This window comes from Pseudochaenichthys georgianus, chromosome 13 (assembly GCF_902827115.2).
Source record: "Pseudochaenichthys georgianus chromosome 13, fPseGeo1.2, whole genome shotgun sequence".
Classification (NCBI taxonomy): domain Eukaryota; kingdom Metazoa; phylum Chordata; class Actinopteri; order Perciformes; family Channichthyidae; genus Pseudochaenichthys; species Pseudochaenichthys georgianus.
In genome coordinates this window covers 30,432,703-30,457,984 of record NC_047515.1, presented here as the reverse complement: position 1 = coordinate 30,457,984, position 25,282 = coordinate 30,432,703, and the positions used below count along the sequence as shown (strand labels likewise).

Below are 25,282 nucleotides of genomic sequence, written 5' to 3'. Positions count from 1 at the left end.
GTAGTTTTCTGTCTAAAACTCCTGACAGTGCTTCTGTCTTGTTCGCAAGGGAAAGGGCTATAATTACATCTAGTTTGTCCACAGTGTCTGCCTTCTCATATCAAAAAGGGAAAAAAAGCTTTTCCTCTCAATCCCCGAGGGGGCTATGACAGCCCCTATACCCCTAGTCCCGCCCACCCCCTCTGCCCTATCTCAGGCATTAACATGCAAAAAACAACAGAACACACGGAAAACCAAATCATGCCAAAATAAGGAATCCACAAACAGTTTTGGGGAATTAACATTGGATGATGCGTCGGGCCCGTGCAGGCGTGCTAACCTGGCGAAGGGCTCAGACATAGTAAGGGATTAACAATGGAAACGTTGTGTTTGTGAACAGGTTGGGAAAGTTTTGGCCAACAAATGTTGTAGCGCTTTTCCTCCTTGCACGGATGCGGTTTCGGGAATCGACAACATGTAAGTGTTGATAACAGAGCAGCACTCTAGGCTACTCACTGAAAAGTGTATCGTTTGATTAACATAGTTACAGTGCAGTTTGAAGCGTTGCCAACACTTGCGTTTACGTTTTTAAATGGTGATTGTTGCATGCTAGGTGGGGGAAAATGGACCACAACTCAACAAGGTGCCTAGAGCTGTAATCCGTGGAGTGAAAATGCTTGTGTGAACTCTAACAAAGAAAGACATGAACAATGGCAGAAAGAGAGAGGAAAAATGCCGCTGTTTATCGCAGCGTCTCTTTCAAAAAGTTGGGTTCCTGGAGCACCAACAGGAGTGAAGACCAACAACACAAATCAGACGATTTGGAGGCAGCTGGCGTCGCCCTTCCCCCGGAGCCCAGCAAAGCAGAACAGCCCTTGGCGACGCGTAATGTCAGTGTGTCAAGAAAAGTTTCCAAAATCTCTGCCACCACCACTGCCGGCCTCCTGACCGCAGACCCAAAGAGAGGCTCCTCCACTCCTCACTCCTCTATTTCTCCATCCATCCGACAGCTCACTGAGAAGTTTAGCAGCAGCAGCAGCAGCAGCAGCTCTGCAGAGACGCACAGAGCCTCACCGGGGGATTGTGGAGCTGTGACGCGGGGGAGAAGCACTCTTCCCCGGGAAAGTTGTTCCAGGAGACACGGGTCTGCTTCTCGTAAATCTTTTCACGAGGACAGCAGTGGTGGATATTTCCACGTTAGTGATACCACTACTGCTGAGACATTGACAGACAATAAAGTGCAAAAGTTTCACTCAGACACTGACTCGGTGTCAGACTCGGACTTGGAGAAGAAATGTGAGAAGGGGATTTTTTCACGTTTATCCACCGACAACAATTCTGGTAAGAGAGATTATTCACAGATCAATGCATGTCCCTCTGATCCCAGAAATACTTTGACTACAGATGAGGAAGATGATGTTGTTATTAGAGGGGTTCCCTCGCCCTGTAAATCTCACAAAAGCTATCTCTCTACACGCCACATTGAATTTATTCCTCTGCACTCTGACAAGTGGCCCAGTGTCACTAAAATTAGACAAATCTTTGATGAAGGACAAGGCAATGCTACGCAGCAGCACAATACTGACTCATATGAGAATTTAAAAGCAGCTGACAGAGGAAATCTACAGGAACTCAGCCCCAGTGAGAGTGTTTCTCTCTCAGATACAAGTGACAAACTCTCGCTTTGCAGCTCCGCTAATGAACTCTGTTGCTTGTCTTCACATGGCAAATGCATAGGTGGAGCAAAAAGCAGAGAAAGCAGCCCTGCTAAAGACACTTTTTGTCACAGTATGGACCTTGATCCCAAAGCTTACAACCAGCAGTACTCGCACAAAGAGGAGGAGGCTGACTTAGAGATACAAACTTCTAATAACAACAACGTTTCTGGCAGAAATACTTTCCAAAGCAGTAGCAGTCACAGTTGCACTAAGGGTAGTCACTACCAGAGGATTAACCCATCTCAATACAGATCTCATAGTCCCAGCCCTGAGGCAGAAGCTGCCCATAAGACCCATAGGACAACAGTGTTGACATCTGACCCCAGCCCTGACCTTCAACCCCCTGCTACTTCGTCTTGGAGTCAATCGGAAAGCTTGGACGCCTCCTCCTCTCTTCAGCGGTCCTCAGTGAGGGAGAGAAGGGATAGACAGGGGGTCGGGCTGCCCAGGGATAGTTTACATTCCTCACATAGCTCCTCTAGAGCGCTAGCCCCCACCTCCTCATCCCCCTTTTCTGCTCCAACTCCAGATAAATCCATTACCTCCTCCTCCTCTACTGTAGCTCCTTCCACCGAGCTTAAAGCCCCAGCAAAAGTAGCTGTCCCCCTCCGCTCCCGCTGGAGGTTCAGCTCTGGAGACGAAGAGGAGGAGTACACCAGAAGAAGAAGAGTTGGAGGAGGCGGTTGGAATGTTCCTTCCGGCCCTGCTCCTTCCATCTCATACAAAGCAGGTGAAAAGTGTGGCACTGAGCGAGGAAGTAACTCTTTATCCCGCAGTAAAAATGGCTGGTGGGGTGCTAAGGGCATTGGCAAGTCTTCAGGCAGTGAAGAGGACAGCCCTGGTTCTTTAGGCCCCCACAGTCGAGAGGCAGTGCGACGACGCTCATTGAGAAAAAAAAAGAAGGTCAGTGGAGCTGCTGTTGCAACAGGCCGTGATGATTATGATGATGGCGAATCAGAAGACACTGACAGTGACAAAGCCTTGACAATGGAGCACTTAGAGAGGCACCGCCAGCAAAACACATGTGGAGCTTCTGCAGGGACAGTATCTCGGAGCCACTCGGCAAGAGAACAGAAAAGTAACAGTAACAGAGCCAGGGTGCAGCAATGGGAGCGCATCTCCTCAACTGCGACATCCACAACACTTCCTGGTGTATCTCGAGTGTCAAAGGTCAACATTCCCCCATTTGCTTCCAGTCCTGGTGGTTCGCATTGCAGCAGCCGATACTCCAGCACTGAGACACTGAAGGAGGAGGACCAGGCTGGCTCGGCCAACAGTGCAGCAAATATGTTTTTTAACACAGACAAAGAAGCAGGCCCCGCTAGCAGAGCTGCATCCTCTTCCATGCTGAGTAAAACTTACCATGGAAATGTAACGATGTATCGCTCCCCAAGCTTTGGCCATGGGGATAACTTCTCCCATCCCCCTGTAGGGGTGCGCCCCAATACTGTGCCTACAGTCACCCCCTCTAGTAAACTTTCCAAAGACGGCGTAGTATCGGCAGGGGTTAGGGATGGTGAGACCATCAATTTAAGAAGGATAACAGGTGGGGTAGATGATAATGATAAAAACCAAATATCCATGTCCAACCCTGATATCACCTTAGAAACAATGTCCCTTTTGAGCTTTTTGAAATCTGATCTGTCAGAGCTTAAGGTGCGGAAAAAGAGTGGAGATAAATCAGGGGTCGTTGAAGGGTCACCAGTGTACAGGATGGGTTCACGGACTCATGGTGGGACCCTGCTACCTTCAGGTTGTCGGCCGACACTTAAAGACCTGACTGCCACCCTGCGGCGCGCAAAATCCTTCACTTATTCAGACAAACCCAAAGCAGCAGTAAGGTGTTGCTTGACAGGTGGCGCCACAAAAAGGAGCTCCTCTGAGCAGCAGCTTGATTTGGATGCAGAGGGTGATGGAGGGAGGGTGTCTGTGTCAGAAAGGGAAGTAGAAAGTGATGGGGGTGATTTTAGGATTGGGAGAGGACGAAGAATGAAAGATTATGGATTTGATGACGAGAGTGAGGAAGGGATGCCAACTCCATTGCAGGAGAAGTATGTGCAGGAAGCCAGACAGGTCATTCGAGATATCTGCCAGATGAGTACTAGAGAAGATGAAGATGATTTGGAGGAGGAATCTTTCAAGTTCAAGAAAACAAATGAGGAGAAGGAGAAGGCAGGAGTGAGCATTAAGGATAAGGCTAGGACAGATCAAGAGACTGAGTTTAATAACACAACAGACAGGGATAAACATGAGAGGGAGAGAGAGAACAGGGAGAGGGAGAGGAGTGAGAGGGATGGACAAAGTATGCAGTTGGAGACGCTAAACAGCAGGGGCACAGAGCACAGGGAGAAGGCAAAGAGACAGAGCAGAGAGACGGAGAGAGCCTTACCGAAGGGCAACTCAGAGGAAAGCATGTTCTACGACCGCTCTGTGGATGAACTTTCAGGCCATGAGTCCAGTTTAACAGATGAAGGGATTGTAACAGAGCCAGAGACAGGCCCGAGTGACCCTTCTGAGAGTTCATTCCTGGGGTCAGCAGGGGTTAATTTTGGGTCACGAATTGCTAGGGATGTGCTAGGGCAGCCTGTCACCTTATGGAAGCAATCCGCTCTACATGAGACGGATGGGTTAAAGCCGGAGACGGAAGAGATTGCGGAGAAGAGCATGAATTGCACAAATAGTCCTAATGAAGTCAGTGTAACTCCGTCCTTGGCTCACCCTGGCGGTATGGCTGAGAGTGACTGCATCATCGTGGATCCGAGCCGCAATGCTGGTATCAACAATGTTGACACTACTACTGAAGAGGTCACCACCAACTGTGCAGTGTTGCAGAGGTCAGCAGGCACTGCAGGAGGAGGTGGACTGGAAGCCCCTGCGACACCAAGTTGTGTCCGTCGAAGGCGCAAGTTCTCCCCTTCTGGTAATAACACAGGCTCTGATTCCAGTAACGGCAGTAATGCAGAGTCTGCAATAGCAGCTGTTGGTAATGGCGAGTCCACCACTTACCGCTCTCTCAGTGACCCAATGCCTCAGCGACGCTGTTCAGTGTCAGAAGAAGGGAATAACAACTATTCCTCTGTAGACAGCAACCTGTTGGGATCCTTATCTGTCAAAGGAGGAGGAGGTGCTACAGAGGGCTCCGATTTGTCAGAATACAAGGGCAGTGTGGCCAGTGACTTGTCAGTTTACAGTGATGGCGGGATCCGGGATGAGGCTGTTCGTGACTACAGTGGGGTGATCAGGAGCATCGTAGCCGAGCCAGGTGCAATGGACAGACTGATGATGGATGATCATGGCAATGGCAAAGCTCCGAAGAAGAAGTCGCTGAGTGACCCCAGTCGCCGTAGTGATGCTCCTTTACTCTCCCAGAATGACCCTCAATTCAAAGGTCAGATTGGCAGCACTCAGCCTATCGGTGAGCTAGATCAACCTGGTCAGATCCCACCTTCCAGCAGTGAGCCTATCCTGAGCGAGCAGAGAAAGGAACTGTGGGAGCCAGAAGTGGAGCCTGATTACACATTGCCAAATGTAAAAATAGTCAAGAAAGCTCGTTCCAAGTCAGAATGTACCCTCAAATCCGATAACCATGACAATGAAGAAGATGATGTTATAGACCAAGGGGCAGAGGAGGAGGAGGAAGAAGTTCAGAAGTTGAACTTTAACCTGAAGCTGGCTGGGGTTTTGTCCCCTAGAATGGTTCGTAGGCCCACCAGAAAGCGTCCAAACAGGCCGACCCAGTTTTCCCCTCTTGAAGATCCATTTGAGCCCCCAGAAATGTGTTCAGAAGAGCAGGAGGATCACAGCTACCAAACCGACCTGACTCCTCCCCTTCCAACACTGCATACTAAACCCAAAAGCAGACCCAAGCATGTCCGCCATGCCAGTGAACCCACCAGCTTTATCCCCATCTCCCCTCCTCCACAACTCCAGCCACTGAAGGAAGTGGACTGCCGTGCTGCCCACCCAACTGAAGACCCTCAGACCTCGAGTAAGCCTCCAGGGGATGTGGCCCCATCACTGGAGGATGTTACCCATAAATATATTCTTGAACTGAGCACTGCTGAGGGCCCAGGGCCTCCACCAGCAGCTAGGGATGGAGCAGAAGGTTCAGTGTCTGCCTTAGAGGTGCCCAGCGACAACAGCACAAGTGGAATTACAGAAGCTGCACCACAGAAGAAGAGCCAAGAGGACACTGCATCCACGGCTATCCCACAGAAGACCAAGCCCAGAGTGGTGAGTCCATTTTAAACATTTTAATGCCATGTGTGAGTGTGTGCCAGGCTGGCGTGTCCAATGCTCTTTTGTTGTCTTTGAGTTCTGATGATTTATAGTTTTACATTGGGTTTGTGTTTGAATGACACTCAAACAAAGGTGTAATTGATGAGTGGTGAGCCTTTGTTCGATGTTTTAAATAAGGTGAGAATATATGTATAGTGTAAAGTTAGATGTTTTTTGAGGTAATACAGTTGTCTTTAAAGTGTAAACAGCCCATCATGTTGTCCTGCACTGTTATTCTTATAGTTTCATAGCTGCAACCAAGTGTGCATGTGTATGTCTGCTTTTGTGAAGTGCTGTGAATCAGGACCCATATAATACATTTCAGAGTGCATTTGGGAGCAGCACTACAATTCAGAAGCCATTAAAAGCTGAACAGTTTTAAACAAACTTCAGAGGATGTTATTAGTTTGACTAAACAAATCGCAGACAAAGGGCATTTGGGAGTGTACCAAGGCCCGCTGTGTGGTTCTGTTTTCATCTATTTGTTTAATCCAGTATCGATTGTCTATTTGCCAGAATCATAGAGTCTTAGAGAGGGGTTTTAATAAGCAGTTTGTCTAAACATAGTGTGTGTGGATGTGTCTGTGATGCTGTATTTACTCAATCGTGTCTAAACATTGGGAGATTTCTGGCTTGTTATGTCAAAGCAATTCAAATGTTAAATGATTGGGCTGGGACCAATAATCAATATCATCGTAAATATACATTACAATTTTGAGCATGCATTTATGTTATTTAAACCACCACTGGGTAAAATATAAAGTATATAACTTCATAACTTCCATTATGCTAGAAACGTTGTACAATTAAACTAAACTAACATCAAAACCTGAATAAAGTTAAATCCAAACACTCATAAGTACAAACATTAATGCAATTTAGCTATTACATTCATAGCCATACTCTGCAACCTTTACTCATAACACACCTCGTTGTGCGGCACACTCAGACGTTACCTCTACTCGAGGTCTTTTCCCGGAGTCAAAAATCATTAGACTGACATGGGTGTGACTCTGAATAGGTGCGGAGAAAGTAAAAACAACATTGGGATTATCATCTTGTCTGAGCTCAGGTGAAAAGGTTCCACTGCAGACACATCATCCAAGGCTTTCATTGTGTCATGACTGCTTTCTTTATCGCAACTCTATATTGCAGCCCTCTGCTCTGGTTGTGAGGCCAGCTGTTCCTGTAGATGGTTTGTTACCGTGAAAGTAGTATGGACCAACACATATGAAGGTTTAGCTTATTGCCATTGACTCTACATCCTCTTGCAAAGCTGCTCTGCTGCTCATTGATATTACTTCCATCTATTGCCTTGGTCTTCATTGTTTTACTCCTCAGGGCCATTGTCCTTCCTTGTTGTCGTAGTGACAGTAGCAGTAGCTGACAAGCGACCTCACCAGTACAGGACATAGGTTTAGGGAAATGGGAAGTTGTTGTGGTTACTAATGTGTTTGATGATGTCCAGAATTACCGGCTGGCGTGTGTAAATGTGCACTCCATTGTGTGGTGTGTGTGTGTGTGTGTGTGTGTGTGTGTGTGTGTGTGTGTGTGTGTGTGTGTATTATAAAAATGGTTTCCTCCTTCTTCTTTCTCTGTCTGTGTGTGTGTGCATATTGTTTGTCTGGAATCTATCAATGGCTTGTTCAAACTCTGAGTTTTGCCAACATGCTGTGTTTAAAGCACTGGCCCGCAGCTCTGGTGCACAGGGAAGGTGTGTGTGTCATTTGGACTGAATGTAATGACAACTGTGCCAAGCTAAAATGGAGCAAGTTGAAAGAAAGAAAGGGAATGAAAGAAAGAAAGAAAGAACAAGCTTTAACCTTCTGTGGTGACTGGATTTTTGCCCGTTTCAACCACACCACAATGCCCGCTTTCTTACAGAAAAATATCTCATTAATTGGATCTTTGTCTGTTTTATTGCTAATTTGCTATTCCTTTTTGGCCTTTTGACCTTTTCTCCCTTGTTATCTGTCCACTAAGAGAGAGAGACACTGAGATGCTTACTATAAGTATGTAACATTTTCAGCTTATACCCATCCAAATTTTTATATATTAGTTCCCCATAATTCCTCCTCAATGTCATCTTATTTGGCTCTTTGCTGTCGCTGTCTGTGTCTCTGGATCATTGCAGTGACGTGAGGTCATAACGTTTGTCTTGGTGTGAGGCAGGCTGCCGAGCCAAATGTCAGGTAGAGAGAGAGACAGACTAATGGGGGAGAAAAGAAGAGAGCTGGAAGGAAACACTTGCTGCTTTTAAAAAAAAGAAAGTGACAGGATTAAAAATAGAACTGAGGGTTGAAGAATGAAATGGTGGTGGAAGGCGGGGGAGTGAGGGAATGAGATGTAAGTGGATACGATGGTAGAAAATACATATTTTTAGTTCATCTGAATCTTAATGGCCATTTTATTGTGAATCAATAAACCATAAGGCTTAAATTGACTCATCATGTTTACCTTTTTTGCTTCACTATACAAAATCATATAACTTTTAAAGTGAATGTTGTTTTCTCAAATATTAGGGTCCTCACCCTGGACTATTTAACATTGAAAAAGACATCTGTAAATGAGAATATGAGAATTTAGTTTTAAAATATTATTTGAACGGTATATATTTATAAATAATAGAGAGTTGACACCCCTACTGAAACATAAAACCTAAAGGAGTATTGGCTTTATTTATATTATTGCATAGTTTTGTCCAAATGTATCATCTGCAGTTCGTCTAGTCAGTGTCCCAATTATATTTATACAAATGGTGCTGTAACAAAGTCTATTGTTTGGTAGAGAAATTCAAATATCACACGCATGTTGTCATTTTCTTGACAAATGAGTTTGTGTGTCTGTTCCCACTACTGTTGGCATAGTTTTACACTTTATCTGGCAGCAGGAATATAGCCTTTCTTTCCTTTCTCCACTGGTTGCTTAACAGTTACTTCATGAAAGAGGAATGTATTGTCATGTAATAAAAAATTGCCTATCGTGACCAACATTTGCACCTAACCATCAATATTATCAGAATAAATACGATGGATCTGGCCAATTATTCAGTACAAATATTTGGTAGCTAGAAAATGATAATAATGTGTATTTACTTGTTGAATATCCTGACATGAACAATTGCCACTTGTCGACTCACAGCACTTTTACAAATTGGTTTGCATAAAATAATTTCTCATATGTCATACATTACTGTTTGACGTGTAGAAGAGGTCGGTACAGGGTTAATGGGGATGCTAGCTGGAGTGCTAATGGGAGACAGAAGCAGACAGACGGGTTGTTTTTTTTACAGTGATCTGCATGGATTAGGTCTAAAAGCACAGTGTTTATAGCTTCAGATTTATGACCGACTTTGTTTTTATCAGGCCACCCACATGGAATTAAATACCTCACCTCTACTAGTTTTTTTTTCTTTCACTCCCTTCTTGCAACCCCAGTCCTCCCAATATGTAGTTGTGGCTCAGAGGACTAGTAAAGGTGGAGATATTGAAGAAGTGAGCTTGTTTGCATTTGTCTTATTGATGTTTGATTACTTATTGTTAAAGCAGTTAAGTACTTTTTTAGCAAAACGGTCATCAAGTTATCGGAAACACAATAAGAGAAAAGAAGATTGACACCACATATTAACAAAGATGATAGACTTTTGAAGTGACGATGAAGCAGTCTGTGGTTCAAAACCTGTGATAAGGTTGGATGGCTGGTAGTTTCTTTAACTTTGGGATGGAGCGTCGGAGCACATGTATGGAATAACTGAGCACGCCTTTCTCCAGTTCCTGGCATGAGTAGCTTAAGGAACACAGGGATAGAACAGACTGGACCAATTTCAATATGTTTATAAGTCCTTCAACTTTTGGGTACTAGAGCTCGGTGGATCAGTTTGAATTCTGGCTGCACGACTTTGTGCTTAGAAAAAGGGAATCTTAAAAAGAGTGGGTGAAAAGTCTGTAGGATGTTGGAGAATAAGAAGTACAAGCCTGGGTTTGTTTGATCTTTTTTGTATCTTTAATGTGGTGGTGGAGTGATCTGTCCAAATTACACCACCCTGCCCACCCCTTCCTGTCCTTTGACACTTTTTCTCCCGCAATAGCTTTCTACAATTAACCAAAAAACATGGGTTTCAGCTGTTGTGTGACACCAAACATTGATGAAACACTATTGTTACATGTCCTTTCTTACACAGACACATTTTATTGTTGTCCTCTCTGAGGCCAGCAGGAAGGAGGGATTGATTTCATTAACGGTCACCGATGTCCAACCCAGTCCCTTTTCTTATTAGATTGTATGCTCTTCAGTGGGTGTTTATTGTAACAGTTCCTGTATCCTAGTCTGCGAATAAAATGCTGTTTTCATTACAGTGGGGGGGGCAGTACTGAACCCGGTCGCATCTCCTCGGTTCATACTGGGTTCGATGGGCAGAAACCCTCTCTCCCACATGATACGGAGCTTATACAATGTTCTTTTGAACACAGACTTAAAAGTAAAATTCAAAGGACAGGTTGCCCCACCCCCCCCCCACACACACATATAAAGGATACAGTATAGCGAGGATGTTGGGGATTCTTTTTTTAACATGCAAAAGTCAACCTAGATTTAGTGACGTCCAAAAAGTGAGGGCCGCTGTGAGAGGTAAAGGTGAAGGAGAGATGAAAGGATGAGGATGTGGTTTGCTCCGGTTGGAGATCTCATGACTCAGCAGATGAGAGGGAAGAGGTGGGATGAATCAGGGAATCAAAAGGCCAGACTGCAGACATCTGGGTGCTTCAATGACTCACAGGCAGCCTCTGATGTTAGGCATTTTGAGTTTAATTTTGCCAGTGGGGGCAGGAAACTACCCGGAAGGTTGTCCTGAAAAGATGGATCATTTGTACTGTTAGCATTAGCATGGTGTGAGTCTGTTAAAAACAGATGATGGCATTTATAAATATCTTACTGGTTGAGTGAAAACAAGAATTTAGTTTTTACTATGTTTGCTATGGTTTTTGTTTCTAAGGTCCTAAGTGAGCTGAGTACTTTGTGAAGAAAACATCCCCTACCTCCAGACATCTTGTCCTCCTCTCATACACACAGCAACATGTTTTTTCTGTCTCTCTGTGCAACTCAAGCATAATATTGCTTTTGGGACCAGCACAACAAAAATGTTTTGTGTTCCTTTTTAGTAAGACTGAGTGTGTGGGGGGGGGGGGAATGATTTAATAATAGACCTATTTGGTTGGACGTTGGAGCGCAATTTCGGAGAAGTTATTTTGATAAATAACTAGCCAACTGTGTGTAACAGCAGGTTGCACTTCATATTTGTCCCGCCAGCGGAAATCAGAAGCTCCCTTCTCCTGAAGATCCAAGTATAATGCTCTCAACTCCTTATCTCTCTGAGAGTCCATCCACCTATCTTTTTCCATCACCTTTACTTATTTTAATGGTAACTAAGGTTAAATCCTTGGCCTAGCTAGTCTACCGATAATCTCAACTGACCTTCAGTGTCGAACAAGTCACATAAGGGTCCTTCAATGTTCACAGAGTAAAGAAACAAACTGTGGGGAAACGGCTTAATGTCCTTGCTCGTGGTTGGCTTTGAAAACCTTCAATTTTCTCTTTTTAAATCTCTTCTTTGTTTGTCTTTTGCCTTGCCAGTGTAAAGAAAGGACTGTTTAAACCTGTGAAGAGTGGCTAGTTTGGCTCTTCTCTCTTCTGCTTTTTTGTTATCTTCATTGCTTGTCCCAGTTGCTCCCATCCTGACTCTCTTTCTAACTCTCAGTCTGTGTGGATCCACCCAATGTAATTACAGAGCAGTTTGCTTATGTAAGGAAAGCCTTCTCTGTAACAGCACTTTCTAGCAGAGCTGCTATTTCAGCTTTTTTTTGTGCACAGGCAGATTTCTACATACTAAAGTGTGTGTGTGTGTGTGTGTGTGTGTGTGTGTGTGTGTGTGTGTGTGTGTGTGTGTGTGTGTGTGTGTGTGTGTGTGTGTGTGTGTGTGTGTGTGTGTGTGTGTGTGTGTGTGTGTGTGTGTGTGTGTGTGTGTGTGTGTGTGTGTGTGTGTGTGTGTGTGTGTGTGTGTGTGTGTGTGTGTGTGTGTGTGTGTGTGTGTGTGTGTGTGTGTGTGTGTGTGTGTGTGTGTGTGTGTGTGTGACATAAATAATGGATGATGAATTATGTTCCCACATGGTTGTTACACTGCTTTGAAAACAGGGTCATGTGTTAAATATTGTTTGTGTGTGAGCCATATATACTGTACGGTATATATTTTGCAGGGCTCCTCTCTGTCATGTTAGACTTCACTGTAGTTTTCTCTCCGAGTCATACAGCCCACGTGTCCACAGAGATGTCTGATGTGAGACTTTTAGTTTATTGATGATTCACCTAATGCAGCGTTGCACTGTTGGCTGCCATGTACTCGGTAGCATTACCTAGGTTTACATAACATTTGGTGCTAATTGAAAAGCACTGTAAAATGCGACAAGAACATTATATGCCGCAAAAAAGTCAATTACAGATACTTAGAAGAAGTTGAGGGATAACAACTAAGATATTAGGTTTATTATTTTCTCCTCAGCATGTAATTTAATAGTCTGATTAAACATTATGTTTGTGCACAGTAAACATTATGTTTGTGCACAGTAAAGACAAAGTTAGTAATAACCATTAAATGCATTATTGTCATCATACCCCGACATTACACCTTCCAGTGAGCAGGTAAAAGTCTCCCTTTTGTAGTTTTCTTTTGCTAACTTTCTTTTAGTTTTTTGTGCTAGACCAATAATATGTCATCAGATAATTAGGGCTGTCAATGTTAACACTTTAAATCTGAAAATTAATGTGGAAACTTTAACGGGTAAAAAAATATGGACACAAATTCATCACATCACCAAGTTTGACCCCGACTGCCCCCAGTATTTCCAGTGTGGATTCTTACTTTGGATTACCTGGCAGGACATATCTTACTTTATTTAAACATCTCAGCTTGATGATTTCTGAAATGTAATTGGCATGAAGTCCGACTAATCTTTCTGATACTAAAGCATCAACAAAGCCGCCGTCACGGAGAGCCCCTCTGTATAAAGTGTGCTAACACATATGCTGGTATGGTGTTCTACATATTACGAGCACGATATGACTGGTGACTTTGTCCGATATCTTCCACTTCTGTGCAACTTTAAGAAACTGGCTAGCGCATCCTTCAACAAAATGCTTTTACTCTGTTTTCCACACACCCAAAGTAAATGGGTGCAGAACATGTATCATGGATTATGAGTACCGTTATACCGAGGTAGATTTCTCTACATGTATGTCATGCATTTGTTTATTTCAACACCACTTGTGTATTTGTTTTATCTCCCCCAATAGTAAAGTAAATACTAGTATTTTTAACTTGTGATTAATCATTCAGTGAATTATGTATTAGCTGTTATTGTTTTCAGATTTTTCTTGATTTTTAAATCAACCAAACTCTTGCTGATTTGTACTCATCAGAAAAATAACACATAGTAATTAAAGATATGACTTTGTGCTCTTGGAAATAAATAAATGAATAAAATGTTTTGCAGTTCTAAGATTTAATAGATTACACACTTAATTGCTTAGTCTAAAAAATGTCTTGTTGCTGCCAGCATGTTGCGGCATTCATAGTGTTACAGTACTTAGTCACCAGTTATGATATTAATGCAAGGTCATGAGCCTGATTTAAGGCTCTTTTTTTATCGCACACCTGTCAGTGATGGTGCAAAATGATAATAGTTCTTACTGAAAAGCTCATTGTAGAGAAAACAATCAATTGAGTGTTTATTGTATTGCAAATATGTGAAAGGGGGAGAGATTTTGGACACAGCGAGATTCAGCTTGTTAGACCCGAAGGCTTTTTTGTTACTAATTTCCAAAAAACGACTCCTTATCAAAGCTCACTTTGATGACCATTTAGTATAACTGTTTGACATAGATATACAGAATAGAAAAATAGTTTATTATTCAAACACCATAACACTGTCATAGGCACACTCAGTAAAGAGTGGACAGTCTGTAGTCACAATATAATGCATGCCTATGTTAGTATCATTTTGTGTATGCGCATATCTCTTTGGGGCTGACATGTTTCCTGTGTCTCCTCAAGTCAAGCTCACAATGGTACAACTGTGTCACCAGTGCAACGTGTAGCATAGTTTACAGCGTGGTCGCACACACACACACACACACACACACACACACACACACACACACACACACACACACACACACACACACACACACACACACACACACACACACACACACACACACACACACACACACACACACACACACACACACACACACACACACACACACACACACACACACACACACACACACACACACACACACACACACACGCGCACACACTCCGATACAGGGTTTAGGCCTTGGTGTGGGTTGCCTGGACCGTTGAGTCTTATTTGCTCGCTTGTCTTTTGTCACCCAGAGAAAACATGACCGTAGAAACACTCGGCCTCTTCCTCCTTTCTCCGTCTCTGTCCTCGTCTTTTTCTCCCCCTGACCTTCGTCTGTCTTATGGCATCAGTTCGCCGGTTTGGATCATGCTCTAGCTGCCAGTTGAGGAAATCTCTTCAGATTGGGAATGGGAGAAGCTCCAAGTGTCGGAGCGTTGTTCCGGAGTGGATGCTGGGATCTCGGATTAAGGCGCAGGGAGAGGAGGAAGTTGACTGGAGAAGAGAGACGAGAGCAGCTCAGGCCAAAGATGCCTCACAGGCAGGTGGTGTTGGTCCTTTGTGTGTGTGTGTGTGTGTACGCGATGCAGTTTAAATGGTGTTGGTTTGAGTCAAATGTAACTTTCTCGATATGTTGAAAGAATGACTGTCTTAAACTAAGGTGGTTCCAGTTAGGTAACGTCATGTAGGGTTGTCTTATCATGGATTAAGGTGTGGGAGTGATTGTGTTGAATCAGAGAAAGGTAAGTCCTGTAATGTTTAGCTCAATGCTGCTGTCATCATGTCTTGTTAGTGAAATCACCTCTATTATTTGGATTTCATCGACACGTACCCCATGGTGTCATTACTTCAGCCAAGCCACGTAGATGACATATCTGTATATTCACTGGTTCAGATCGGGTTTTCCCAGAATTTCAGAGTTTCCAGTTCAATCATTGATTCAATACATTTGTCAAAAGTTACATTTTCATATAGTGACTTTTACATGTCTTCATTTGACATGGATATGGATTTGACAGCAGTGAAGATTAAACAAAACCACTTTTCACTGCTTGTATTTCTTATATATTTAATCCTCAAAAATGATGTATTCCCTGCAATTAGAGTGATGATACATATAGTTTAGCCCATCTTTTGTTTTATATCAATGGTTGGGGAGTGCTAGGATAGCCACATTGTATCACTTTGGCATTTAGAAATGATTTATTATGAGTGTACATTTACATGGGATTCATTATTATTCATTTTATTTTTATAGATCATTATTGTTCCTACTCCTACACAATGCACGTTTGTGAATGTATTGTATTCTATAATCTTTAATAATTTCGCCGTACGTTGTCATTTGATAATATAATGTGTTTTATCCATCAACATAACTCTAGTCATTGTTTTTAAATTCCTTAAAGTTCAAAAGAGTGACGTTTCTATTCCCCCCCCCCCCCCCCCCACTGTGGCCCCTGATGATATACTTGACTAAAACATTTAGTCCCAAATGACTTTTCACTAAACTGTGAGTCAGCCTGAAAATATGTTGACCTTACCTCAACCGAGAGTGTGTGTGTGTGTGTGTGTGTGTGTGTGTGTGTGTGTGTGTGTGTGTGTGTGTGTGTGTGTGTGTGTGTGTGTGTGTGTGTGTGTGTGTGTGTGTGTGTGTGTGTGTGTGTGTGTGTGTGTGTGTGTGTGTGTGTGTGTGTGTGTGTGTGTGTGTGTGTGTGTGTGTGTGTGTGTGTGTGTGTGTGTGTGTGTGTGTGTGTGTGTGTGTGTGTGTGTGTGTGTGTGTGTGTGTGTGTGTGTGTGTGTGAAAAAATATGAAGTGGCTTCAAGCTCGCTCTCTCCCTTCGTGTGTTTTACTTTTTCTGTCCCTGTCTCTCCCTGGTCTTACATTCACTTTCCAAGAAATAGATCTATAAGTTAGGCTAATGGTATGTTTGTAATAATCGCTTATGAACATAATGCGGTCATGTGTGATGTTGAACTAAGCCAGTGGTTCACAACCTTTTTTTTTTGGCTTCTGATCCATTAAAGCAAAAACACTGTGATGATTCCTTTTTGGTTTACTTATAGGCAAGGTTAGAGAAACATATTTGTCTTAAATAAATATGAACTACTGTTTAATCAGTGTGTGTGAACTAAACTGTTTGTTTGAGTGTGAGAGAATATGTGATAAGAAGCCATTACATTTCACTTGAGTCACAATGTTATGTGATTTGTGATTATTGTGCACTGTTGAGTGTGTGTCAGTGTGACTGTAAAAGGTTTGTTTAAATGTGTTCTTTTACTCATAAGCCTAATTAGGGTTTATTTCTTGGAAACGCATTGGATTAAATCGTACTATTTTGCTAAATATTTAATCTAAACATATTTTTTAAACTTTTACTTTTGTAGAGATTAAACAAAAAAGCTATAATGGTAATTAGTGGCTTTTGAATGTGCCAAAAGGTGGATGGTGTTAGCCAGGATATCCTTTCCCCCTTGCTTTCAGTCATTGCTATGCTAAGCTAACTGGCTGCTTAGTGTAGCCTGCAGACATGACGTACATCTGGTTGGTTGGACCGCCCCCAACTAATAGACGAATGAAAAAGGCATTTTCGATTCAAGTCATCGTGAGTGATGGAGTTGTAGAAACATCTGCACTGTGTGTCAGAATGTCATTTTGGCATGGAGACTGCTGTAAATTAGAAATACTTGAACTTGCCCCAACAGTATTTAAACATTTCCGGTGCCGGAGGCCACAGTCACTGCTTATGTAACTGATCTCGGTTGGATTGTTAATGTGTGTATAAATGTTTGCGTGTGTGTGTGTGTGTGTTTGCATCTTTGTGTTTGCTGACCTGCTGTCCCTTAGCTGTCTCTTGCCAGAAATAACAGCGGTAATCACTATGGCAATGATTATGGTTAATGATGATGACTGCCATTTATCTGGAGATTGGAGGTATGAGTTTGTGTGTGTGTGTGTGTGTGTGTGTCGTGTGTTTCTAAAGGTATGTTTGAAGGGCTCACACGAAGCTCCCGTCACAAAGTGACAGCTGGGGGGTTGTGGGTAATTGGTTCAGTCTTTTCTAAAACAATGTAGTCCTTCTTCACCCCTCAATAGGCTTCTTATATTCAACTAGGCCTTGATTTTCTTCCTCCTTCAAACATTTTATTCACCAGTTGGCATTTCAATTGTGTGTTTCTTAAATGTTCTTGTGAAAGGAGAAGAGAAAGTATGAGGTTGTGCAAAGGTTTATGGATGATTGTTTGACTATAGACTAAATCTTGGTAATTGAGCTACAGTGTAATACAAACAGCAGAATGATTGCCATACAGTATAGGGACCCACACATGCCTTTGGTGAATGCTATGGTGCAAACCAATAATCCAACAGCCATGGATGGAATGGCAACAGAAAACAGTGGGTGGGACACCTTTCACACACCCATTATAGAAGCCATTAAAATAATAATTTGACCCTGTGTGTACATTTTAATCAGCCTAATAATAAAACTAGCAGTTAAGATATCTTGTTAGTCCTGCTACCATCGGGGTTCATGTTGCAGCAGCATAATCCGTCTAAGTTGAAAACCATCCAAAACCCAGCCTGTTATCCATGTCACTCTCTGCTTTCTAATAAAGCGAAACTGCCATGAAGATAATAAATGGCTTCAGCTCTGCACTCCGTCATACAGACAGAATAACCTATTATTTCTATTTTTAAAACATGCAGTATTGGCTTTTAATTTAAAAAATGTGTGCAGAGGTGAAAACAACATGGGTCCTGCCTTTTAAGGAGCTGTTTCGTCTGTGTTATCCTTTCTTGCAAGAACCATAATTGTCTTCATTGAGAGGGCAGGGCAGGAAATGGGTTTGAAAGAGGCATTTTTGACCAACACACACACACACACACACACACACACACACACACACACACACACACACACACACACACACACACACACACACACACACACACACACACACACACCACCGTCCTTAATGTGTTTGTCAGAGCAAAAAGACCCTGGGAACTCCACAGCTGTAAAAAACCAAAACGTTTTAAGCAACTGGCACTGTATTTAGACGTTGATGGAGCTGTGGACTTTTTTCGAGGCTTGAGGAAGATGCTGGTACCCCTATGTGTATTCCTCTTCGCCCATGGAAACTGTGTGGGACGGGTGGGTGTGTATGTTGCTGTAGGAATGTGGTGACATCAGAGGGGCTAGTATTTCTGTTTCTGGAGCAAGGAGAAGGAGAAAAAGTGTCGGAACAATAAAACAAGTTTACGTCTATGCCCCGCCTTTGTTTTCACCATCAGTCGGTCTGCTCTAATACTTTCTCAACTCCCTCAGATCCCGGTTTCTGCGCCCGTCTCTCTCGTGCTTTCTTTCTGACCCTAATCCATCTTTCTCTTTCTGTCTCCCTCACCTCTCTGACTCTATTTTTAACCCCTCTCCCACTGAGCTCACATCTGGATCTTATTGGGCTGAGTGAACAGCCCTTCAGCCATAGAAGACTCAGTTGGTGTGTGTGTGTGTGTGTGTGTGTGTGTGTGTGCGTGTGAGCATGGCAGACCTACAAATATAAACACCCCGATGAAATTAAGATTGTTCACCAAACAGCGCATGCATTCCCATACGGTGTATCATCTGCAGCCCCAGCAATGTCTGTGGGTTTGTATTTCCTAACACAGATCATTTCTAGTGAGTTGATGGAATTTTTTTAATGTAAAACATAAATACATTTACATTTTCCAGCATGTAATTAACATTGTTTAGGACATTATATGTTGACAAGCTGCACTGTACCACAATGATTACTTATTGTGTCAATTTGTTTACATATCAGTGTTGTGCTTCTGGAATTAATAAGGAATGTCTATCTCTCAGATAAGAGTTGGTCAAATATAAAGCTAAAGACACTGTGCTCGTATAACCAACTCTTTTGAATATTGATCTTGTTCTTTGGGGGATAATGCAGCATAGCATGTTGGTACTTGGCCTAAAATAGTGACAGGTTTGCTTAAATAAGTTGTGCAATGTCCCAGCACACAGTTTACTGTTTGTCTTTTATTGTCTTTACATCTTAAACATATTGTAACCTGAAACTCTTAACCCCATTGAATCTCAACTTAATATTTATGTCAACTAATAAGGTAAAGCTTTATATGTATTTCCATGGAATATTATTCCTGTTGAACATAGTTCCTCCCATCCATAAAATATAGATATCAGGTACTAAACAAACTAATACAATGTACATGTCACAGTAACAGCATGAGTAAACACAAAAAAGAAAAACCTGCCAAATAATTTGATCTCTCCCTTGTGGTTTATCTTTGTGTAAAACACATTGTAACACGTACGCGTTTTTCACAACTCCATAAATCTGAGAACCTCTGAGCTCTGAGCTCTGAAAAACACCCTCTAATTGCAGTCTAAGGTGAGCAGCCTCCAGACCTTTTAACCCCTCATCGCTCACCCCTGTCTCACCTCTGTGGCAGCTACACACTAAAGCATTAACCAAACAGACAGTTAACAGCTGGTTACACGATGGCAACTTGTCTTTCTAAATGACAGGCTGTAGCCGGGCTAGAGAAAAAAGAAGGAAAGTTTGTTAACGCAGAGGAGGGGGAAGAGCTCTGTCTGTCTCTTCTACAATGCACTGGTGAGCTAGATCATAATGTTGGTTGACTTTCAATGAGACAAAATATGTAAAATATATCATGTGAATAGGTTTTTGGATCAAGGTAATGCTAAAGGACACTGAACCAAGTTGAACTCATGTTAGCCTTAATATCATTCTCATCTGAGGTAATTGTAACAATATCTGGTCGTATTTAGAGCCACAACACAACGACTTTTGGATTTGTGTGTGTGTGTGTGTGTGTGTGTGTGTGTGTGTGTGTGTGTGTGTGTGTGTGTGTGTGTGTGTGTGTGTGTGTGTGTGTGTGTGTGTGTGTGTGTGTGTGTGTGTGTGTGTGTGTGTGTGTGTGTGTGTGTGTGTGTGTGTGTGTGTGTGTGTGTGTGTGTGTGTGTGTGTGTGTGTGTGTGTGTGTGTGTGTGTGTGTGTGTGTGTGTGTGTGTGTGTTCTATTAATAGGAAGAGGAATGGTACAGGCCTGGGAATGTTGTCCTCTCCGGAAAAACAAACTTTTCTTTCCCCCTCTCTTTCTCTGCCTCTCTTCGTGAGATAGGACTGACATGTTGGGGAAGGAAATAAAAATGACAAGATAAGGGGAAGAGGGAGGAAGATGGCGTGAGAGAAGGAGATGGGTTGGTAGTTTTCCCACCAGAAAACACATTCATTGTCATTTGAATTAGTTGTCTACCCTGTTCCGAGTCCTTCCGTGTGTCCTTCTAGAGAGGACATGGACAAAAGACCTATTTGGTGATTTAATTTGAAGCATCTGTTGATTTAAATTGTCGTTAATACTGCAGTCTTGTCTGAGACTTTGCTGTGGTCTTTTAACTCTTTTCCAGCCTTCTTTGTGTTATTCTTGCTTCCTGTTCTAAGTGCGTTGAGGTCTTAAGTAATCGGTGATGAAAGTTCATTCAACATTTGTATACATCTTGTATGTAGCTTAAAATGAAGGAATCATTCAGTATTTAATAAAGTGCTCAGTGTTTGGCCAGCTGTTGTCTACCTCTGTTAAACTGAACATATGTCCGGACATAATAGTCACACAGGTCCCGTATTTCTCTCACTGTTTATGGTCTGTACAGATATGTATATTTACATGTACAGTATAGCCCTCCGTGTGCAGATGGATGCGTTGTGTGTGTTCCCGTCTGCTGTGTGTGTGTGTTCATGCAGACATGCTACCTGGATTCCTGCATTCCTGTCATCTGGGCTCAGGCCAGAGCATTCTGGGAAGCAGAGCAGCACAACGAGGAGGGAGGGAAAGATGAAATGAATAAAAGAGAGGGAGAGGAACAATTAGAGGATTCTTGCTTCTTATGATTCCTTGCACTCAGAGACGGAGAGATCCCAGGGGTTATTTGTGTCTCCTTTGAGGAGCCATAAACAGGCTGATTGTGATGTAATCTCATATTTTTTCTTCTTCTTCTTCTGTTCTCCTCTCACTTCCTCCTCTGCCCGCCCTTTACAACGCGTCTAAAAGATTAAAATGTAGTTTTCCTCAAATTCTCCTGAGACTAAAAATTATTCATCATTTGTTGTAAACGGGACTAAAACTTCAAACTCTCAATAAGAAGATCCTTTTACATTAATGTTTAGTACTTTTTATACTTTTTATGAATTGTCTTTTGAATGCCATGGATATTTTAAAGTGCTATAGAATGGAAGATGGGGTGGGGATTTTTGGAAAGCTGTAAAACTGGGCGGCAGCGTACAAATGGCGAGGAAAGGAACCTTTTAGTGCTCCGAGAGCAACACTGGGACTGAGCCCGTATCTCACACACACACACACACACACACACACACACACACACACACACACACATGCAACACTGCCATATAAGGAGAGAGCGAGAGGGAATTGGGCCGGGTTGAAACAGGGGATCTCTTTTCTTCTCTCCCTTTTTTTCCATTTTCTCTGGCTATCCTGAAGTTCGCTGGCAGTTCTCTCTTTCTTTATTCAGGCTATCATCTGTGTTTTTAGTTTCCTCTCTTATCCCACTCCTTGTGCTCTCATGCTTTGCCCCCCCACCAAGTCCGAAACTGTCTTGCCATTTCTCCCACCGAAATACACACCCAGTTTCTGGAAAGCTCTCTCTGGACCATTCGAAACATTTCCTTTCCTCCTCGGCTTTACTCATGAGTACACATTAACTAAATGTCCCTCTGCTCACCAGCCCCTGTACACATAGACCATAGATATTAGCCCAGTCCAAACACATGGTTCACAGGAGTGTGAGGCCATTAGGAAATAAATCTGTTTTAATCTGGAGTACAAGCAAACAAAGGAGCACTTCCACCACCACTGATACAATGTGACAAAGGCAATTGTTTCCTGCTTGGCTGTTAGTCGTTGTTATTGAATGTTTTCTGCAGACACATAGACTTTCAAAATGTTTTGCAGAGACTGAGCCCTGCAGGCCACCCCATGTGTGTTTGACATTTCATAATGTGTTTCCAGTGGTTTGGTTTGACCCACAAATTGTAAAACTACTTTGTGCATCTTAGCCACTGATATCAATATTTAGCTATATGAGGTTCTTGCGGGAAACCAACAAAACTTGGGGTGAAAAGTTGAATTGGAGTCGTCTTTTACCGTAAACTACCTCCCAAAAGGATATTATGGATTCCTTGTGTGGTTTTGTTGGTATAACCTGGATGTGTACCCAGTTGGGATAAGTTATGATGACTCGTTTTTTTCAGTTTAAATGGAGCCTTTTGGACCTAAAGTGTGTTTTACAAGGAGTCAGAAAGTGAATAATTTGACAACACTTTGGTTAATGTTTAAAGATGACAGAAGGCACCCCCTGTGGCTTCTGTGTTTCTGTGTGTGTTCAGATGTAGTGGAATGTGACTGTTTCATGTGAGCAGTTCTAAATGATCCTGGGAGGTGTGTGTGTGTGTGTGTGTGTGTGTGTGTGTGTGTGTGTGTGTGTGTGTGTGTGTGTGTGTGTGTGTGTGTGTGTGTGTGTGTGTGTGTGTGTGTGTGTGTGTGTGTGTGTGTGTGTGTGTGTGTGTGTGTGTGTGTGTGTGTGTGTGTGTGTGTGTGTGTGTGTGTGTGTGTGTGTGTGTGTGTGTGTGTGTGTGTGTGTGTGTGTGTGTGTGTGTGTGTGTGTGTGTGTGTGTGTGTGTGTGTGTGTGTGTGTGTGTGTGTGTGTGTGTGTGTGTGTGTGTGTCTCGGGGGGGTGTAAGAAAATGTATATGTTTGAGCACTACTCATGGGAGGGTGGTCCTCAATCAGGACTTCTTCTGTTTACCACGATGGCAAGCATGAAGTAGCTCTAATGTGTGGCATCACTCTTTCAGCACATAGCCATATGCAAGTGCTCTTTACATTGGAATTTGCCGTGTAAAAAGAACACTTTTTTTCATTGAAAATAATGGATTATATAATGACGTTGCTGCTTCTTGACTGTTCTTAAACTATCTAACCATAGTATTTGGTCAGTGAAGCATTACTCTCTTTCTGAATGGATTATGCATGTGATTTTTGGACAAACAAAAGGCCTTCTTTTACATTTTCATCTGTAACATTAGCAAAATCACAGATATATATTATCATGGATTGGTACAACATTTGGTGCAGACAGTTGAATGAATCACCCTACATGTTGCTACACCCATTCTTACTGCCTACAGAATGAATGAATAACTTTGGTGATTCTTAAACTTTTCTCAACACTTTGAGTCAAATGCATTTGCAAATGCTAGCATGCTAACACGTTCAGCAAAAACCATGAATGCACTGTACAGCATGTTGGCATTGTCATTGTTAGTATTAAGCTTTCACAACAAAAAAAATAGCTTGGTCGGTATTAATTTAAAATACAAAAAAACAATAACAATTGAAGGTAAATTCCAGGATTGTGCATGATGTGACGATACTCTTGGATCAATCAGTTGTCGACACAGTGTTACCTGGCTTTTTAGGAATCTGCTCGGCTCTCTGTAACCTTAACCGTGCTTGTGCTTAAAAAAAAAGTACCAGGAATTCCCCCCCAAAAAAGATAGCCTGACTACAGACTCATAGGTTGTTTGTATTATATTTATAATTGCTATCTGCCTTAGAGAAGAGACTCTGACTTAAGACAAGACCACATGTTTTATTGTAATATTATAACCTAGGTAACCTCAACCTTCCTTGGTATATTTCCTGCTCCACCCTAGACAAAGTCTTTCAGGCATATTTTTCTGGCCTGCGATTCACAGCCAGTTTGATCTCCATGATGGCGCCAGATGTTGTTGCTAGGAGATTCGTGACGCAGCTCAGCAGTGTGACACAGGGTAAATGTTTGTTGGTGTGTATGTGCTGATCATGAGGTGCTCTGTGCTTCTTGGAATTTCTTCTTCATTCACACTTTCTCTTCCATTTAGATGTTTCTGTGGCAACAAGTGTAACATAGCAACTCACTGCCCACTACCAGAGCTTGATCCATCTGCATCTCTTTTTACTTCATTTCTATTTCCCGAACTCACCTGACTTCCTGTCAGAGAGTTATGAAAGAGTCTCAAAGGAATTGCTCTGCAGTCTCCTCATAAGGCTTTCACTGAAACTCAAGGCCCTTTTTTAAAGGGACAACCCCAGCTCCTGAGCATGCAGGTAACATTACACAGCTGCAAGCACTCTGCTCTGCTTTGTAAAAAAGAGTATGTCATGGATGTGTGAATGCCTCCCAGCGCTGCCTACAAGGATATTTGCAACCCTACCACCAGGCTTTCATTGAAATGGGAACTTCAATGTCTGATTTGTAAAGGCCTTTCACTCTCAAGTCACTCAAATCAAACCATTTCCTCTTTTGGTGCTTTTGAGGAGCAGTTTATGAAAAGGATTGAGTTCCTGAACTCGCCCGGGAAGTGTGTGTGTGAGCTCTTTAAATCACTGCACTCCACTGCTCAGTGTGAAGCCGAGATCAGACAAAGATCAACTGATACGGCTGAGAGTGTCACGTGAGGGTGAGATGAGTGTGAATGAAACCAAAAATAGATGAGAATATAGGGGGTTGACTCAGGTTTTCTACAGTCGTGAACATGTGCACTTCAATTTTGTCCAGGAGGATATATGGACACTATCTCACAAAGGACCTTCCAATATCACCTGCTACCATTTGTTTCCCGTCAGATACAGATTGATTAAATCAAAGCACTGCATCTTCTTAAAAACTAGCTTCAACAGGAGAAATCACTCCGTGAAACATCAATCAATCAATGTGTATTTATATAGCCCAATATCACAAATGTTACATTTGTCTCAGTGGTCTTCACAGTGTGTACAGAATATCAGTATGACAATACGACACCCTCTGTCCTTAGACCCTCACATCGTACAAGGAAAAACTTCCGAAGAAAACCCACAGTTTAAAGGGAAAAATGGGAGAAACCTCAGGGAGAGCAACAGAGGAGGGATCCCTCTCCCAGGACGGACAGACGTGCAATAGATGCCGTGTGTACATTGAAAAGATAATACATTTGCAACATAGGTAGTCCAAATGTTTGG

General features: G+C 42.6%; 1 protein-coding gene across 1 annotated transcript in view; it reads left to right on the top strand.

Moving 5' to 3' along the window:
* The first annotated feature begins 228 nt into the window (after positions 1-228).
* LOC117456852 (rho guanine nucleotide exchange factor 17-like) overlaps positions 229-25,282 on the top strand; it is a 57,851-nt gene continuing 32,797 nt past the window's right edge. The window contains exon 1 of the mRNA XM_034096690.2: positions 229-5,930. Within this exon, the coding sequence (XP_033952581.1) occupies positions 690-5,930 (5,241 nt within the window). The 5' untranslated portion in view covers positions 229-689. The remainder of the gene's footprint in view (positions 5,931-25,282) is intronic.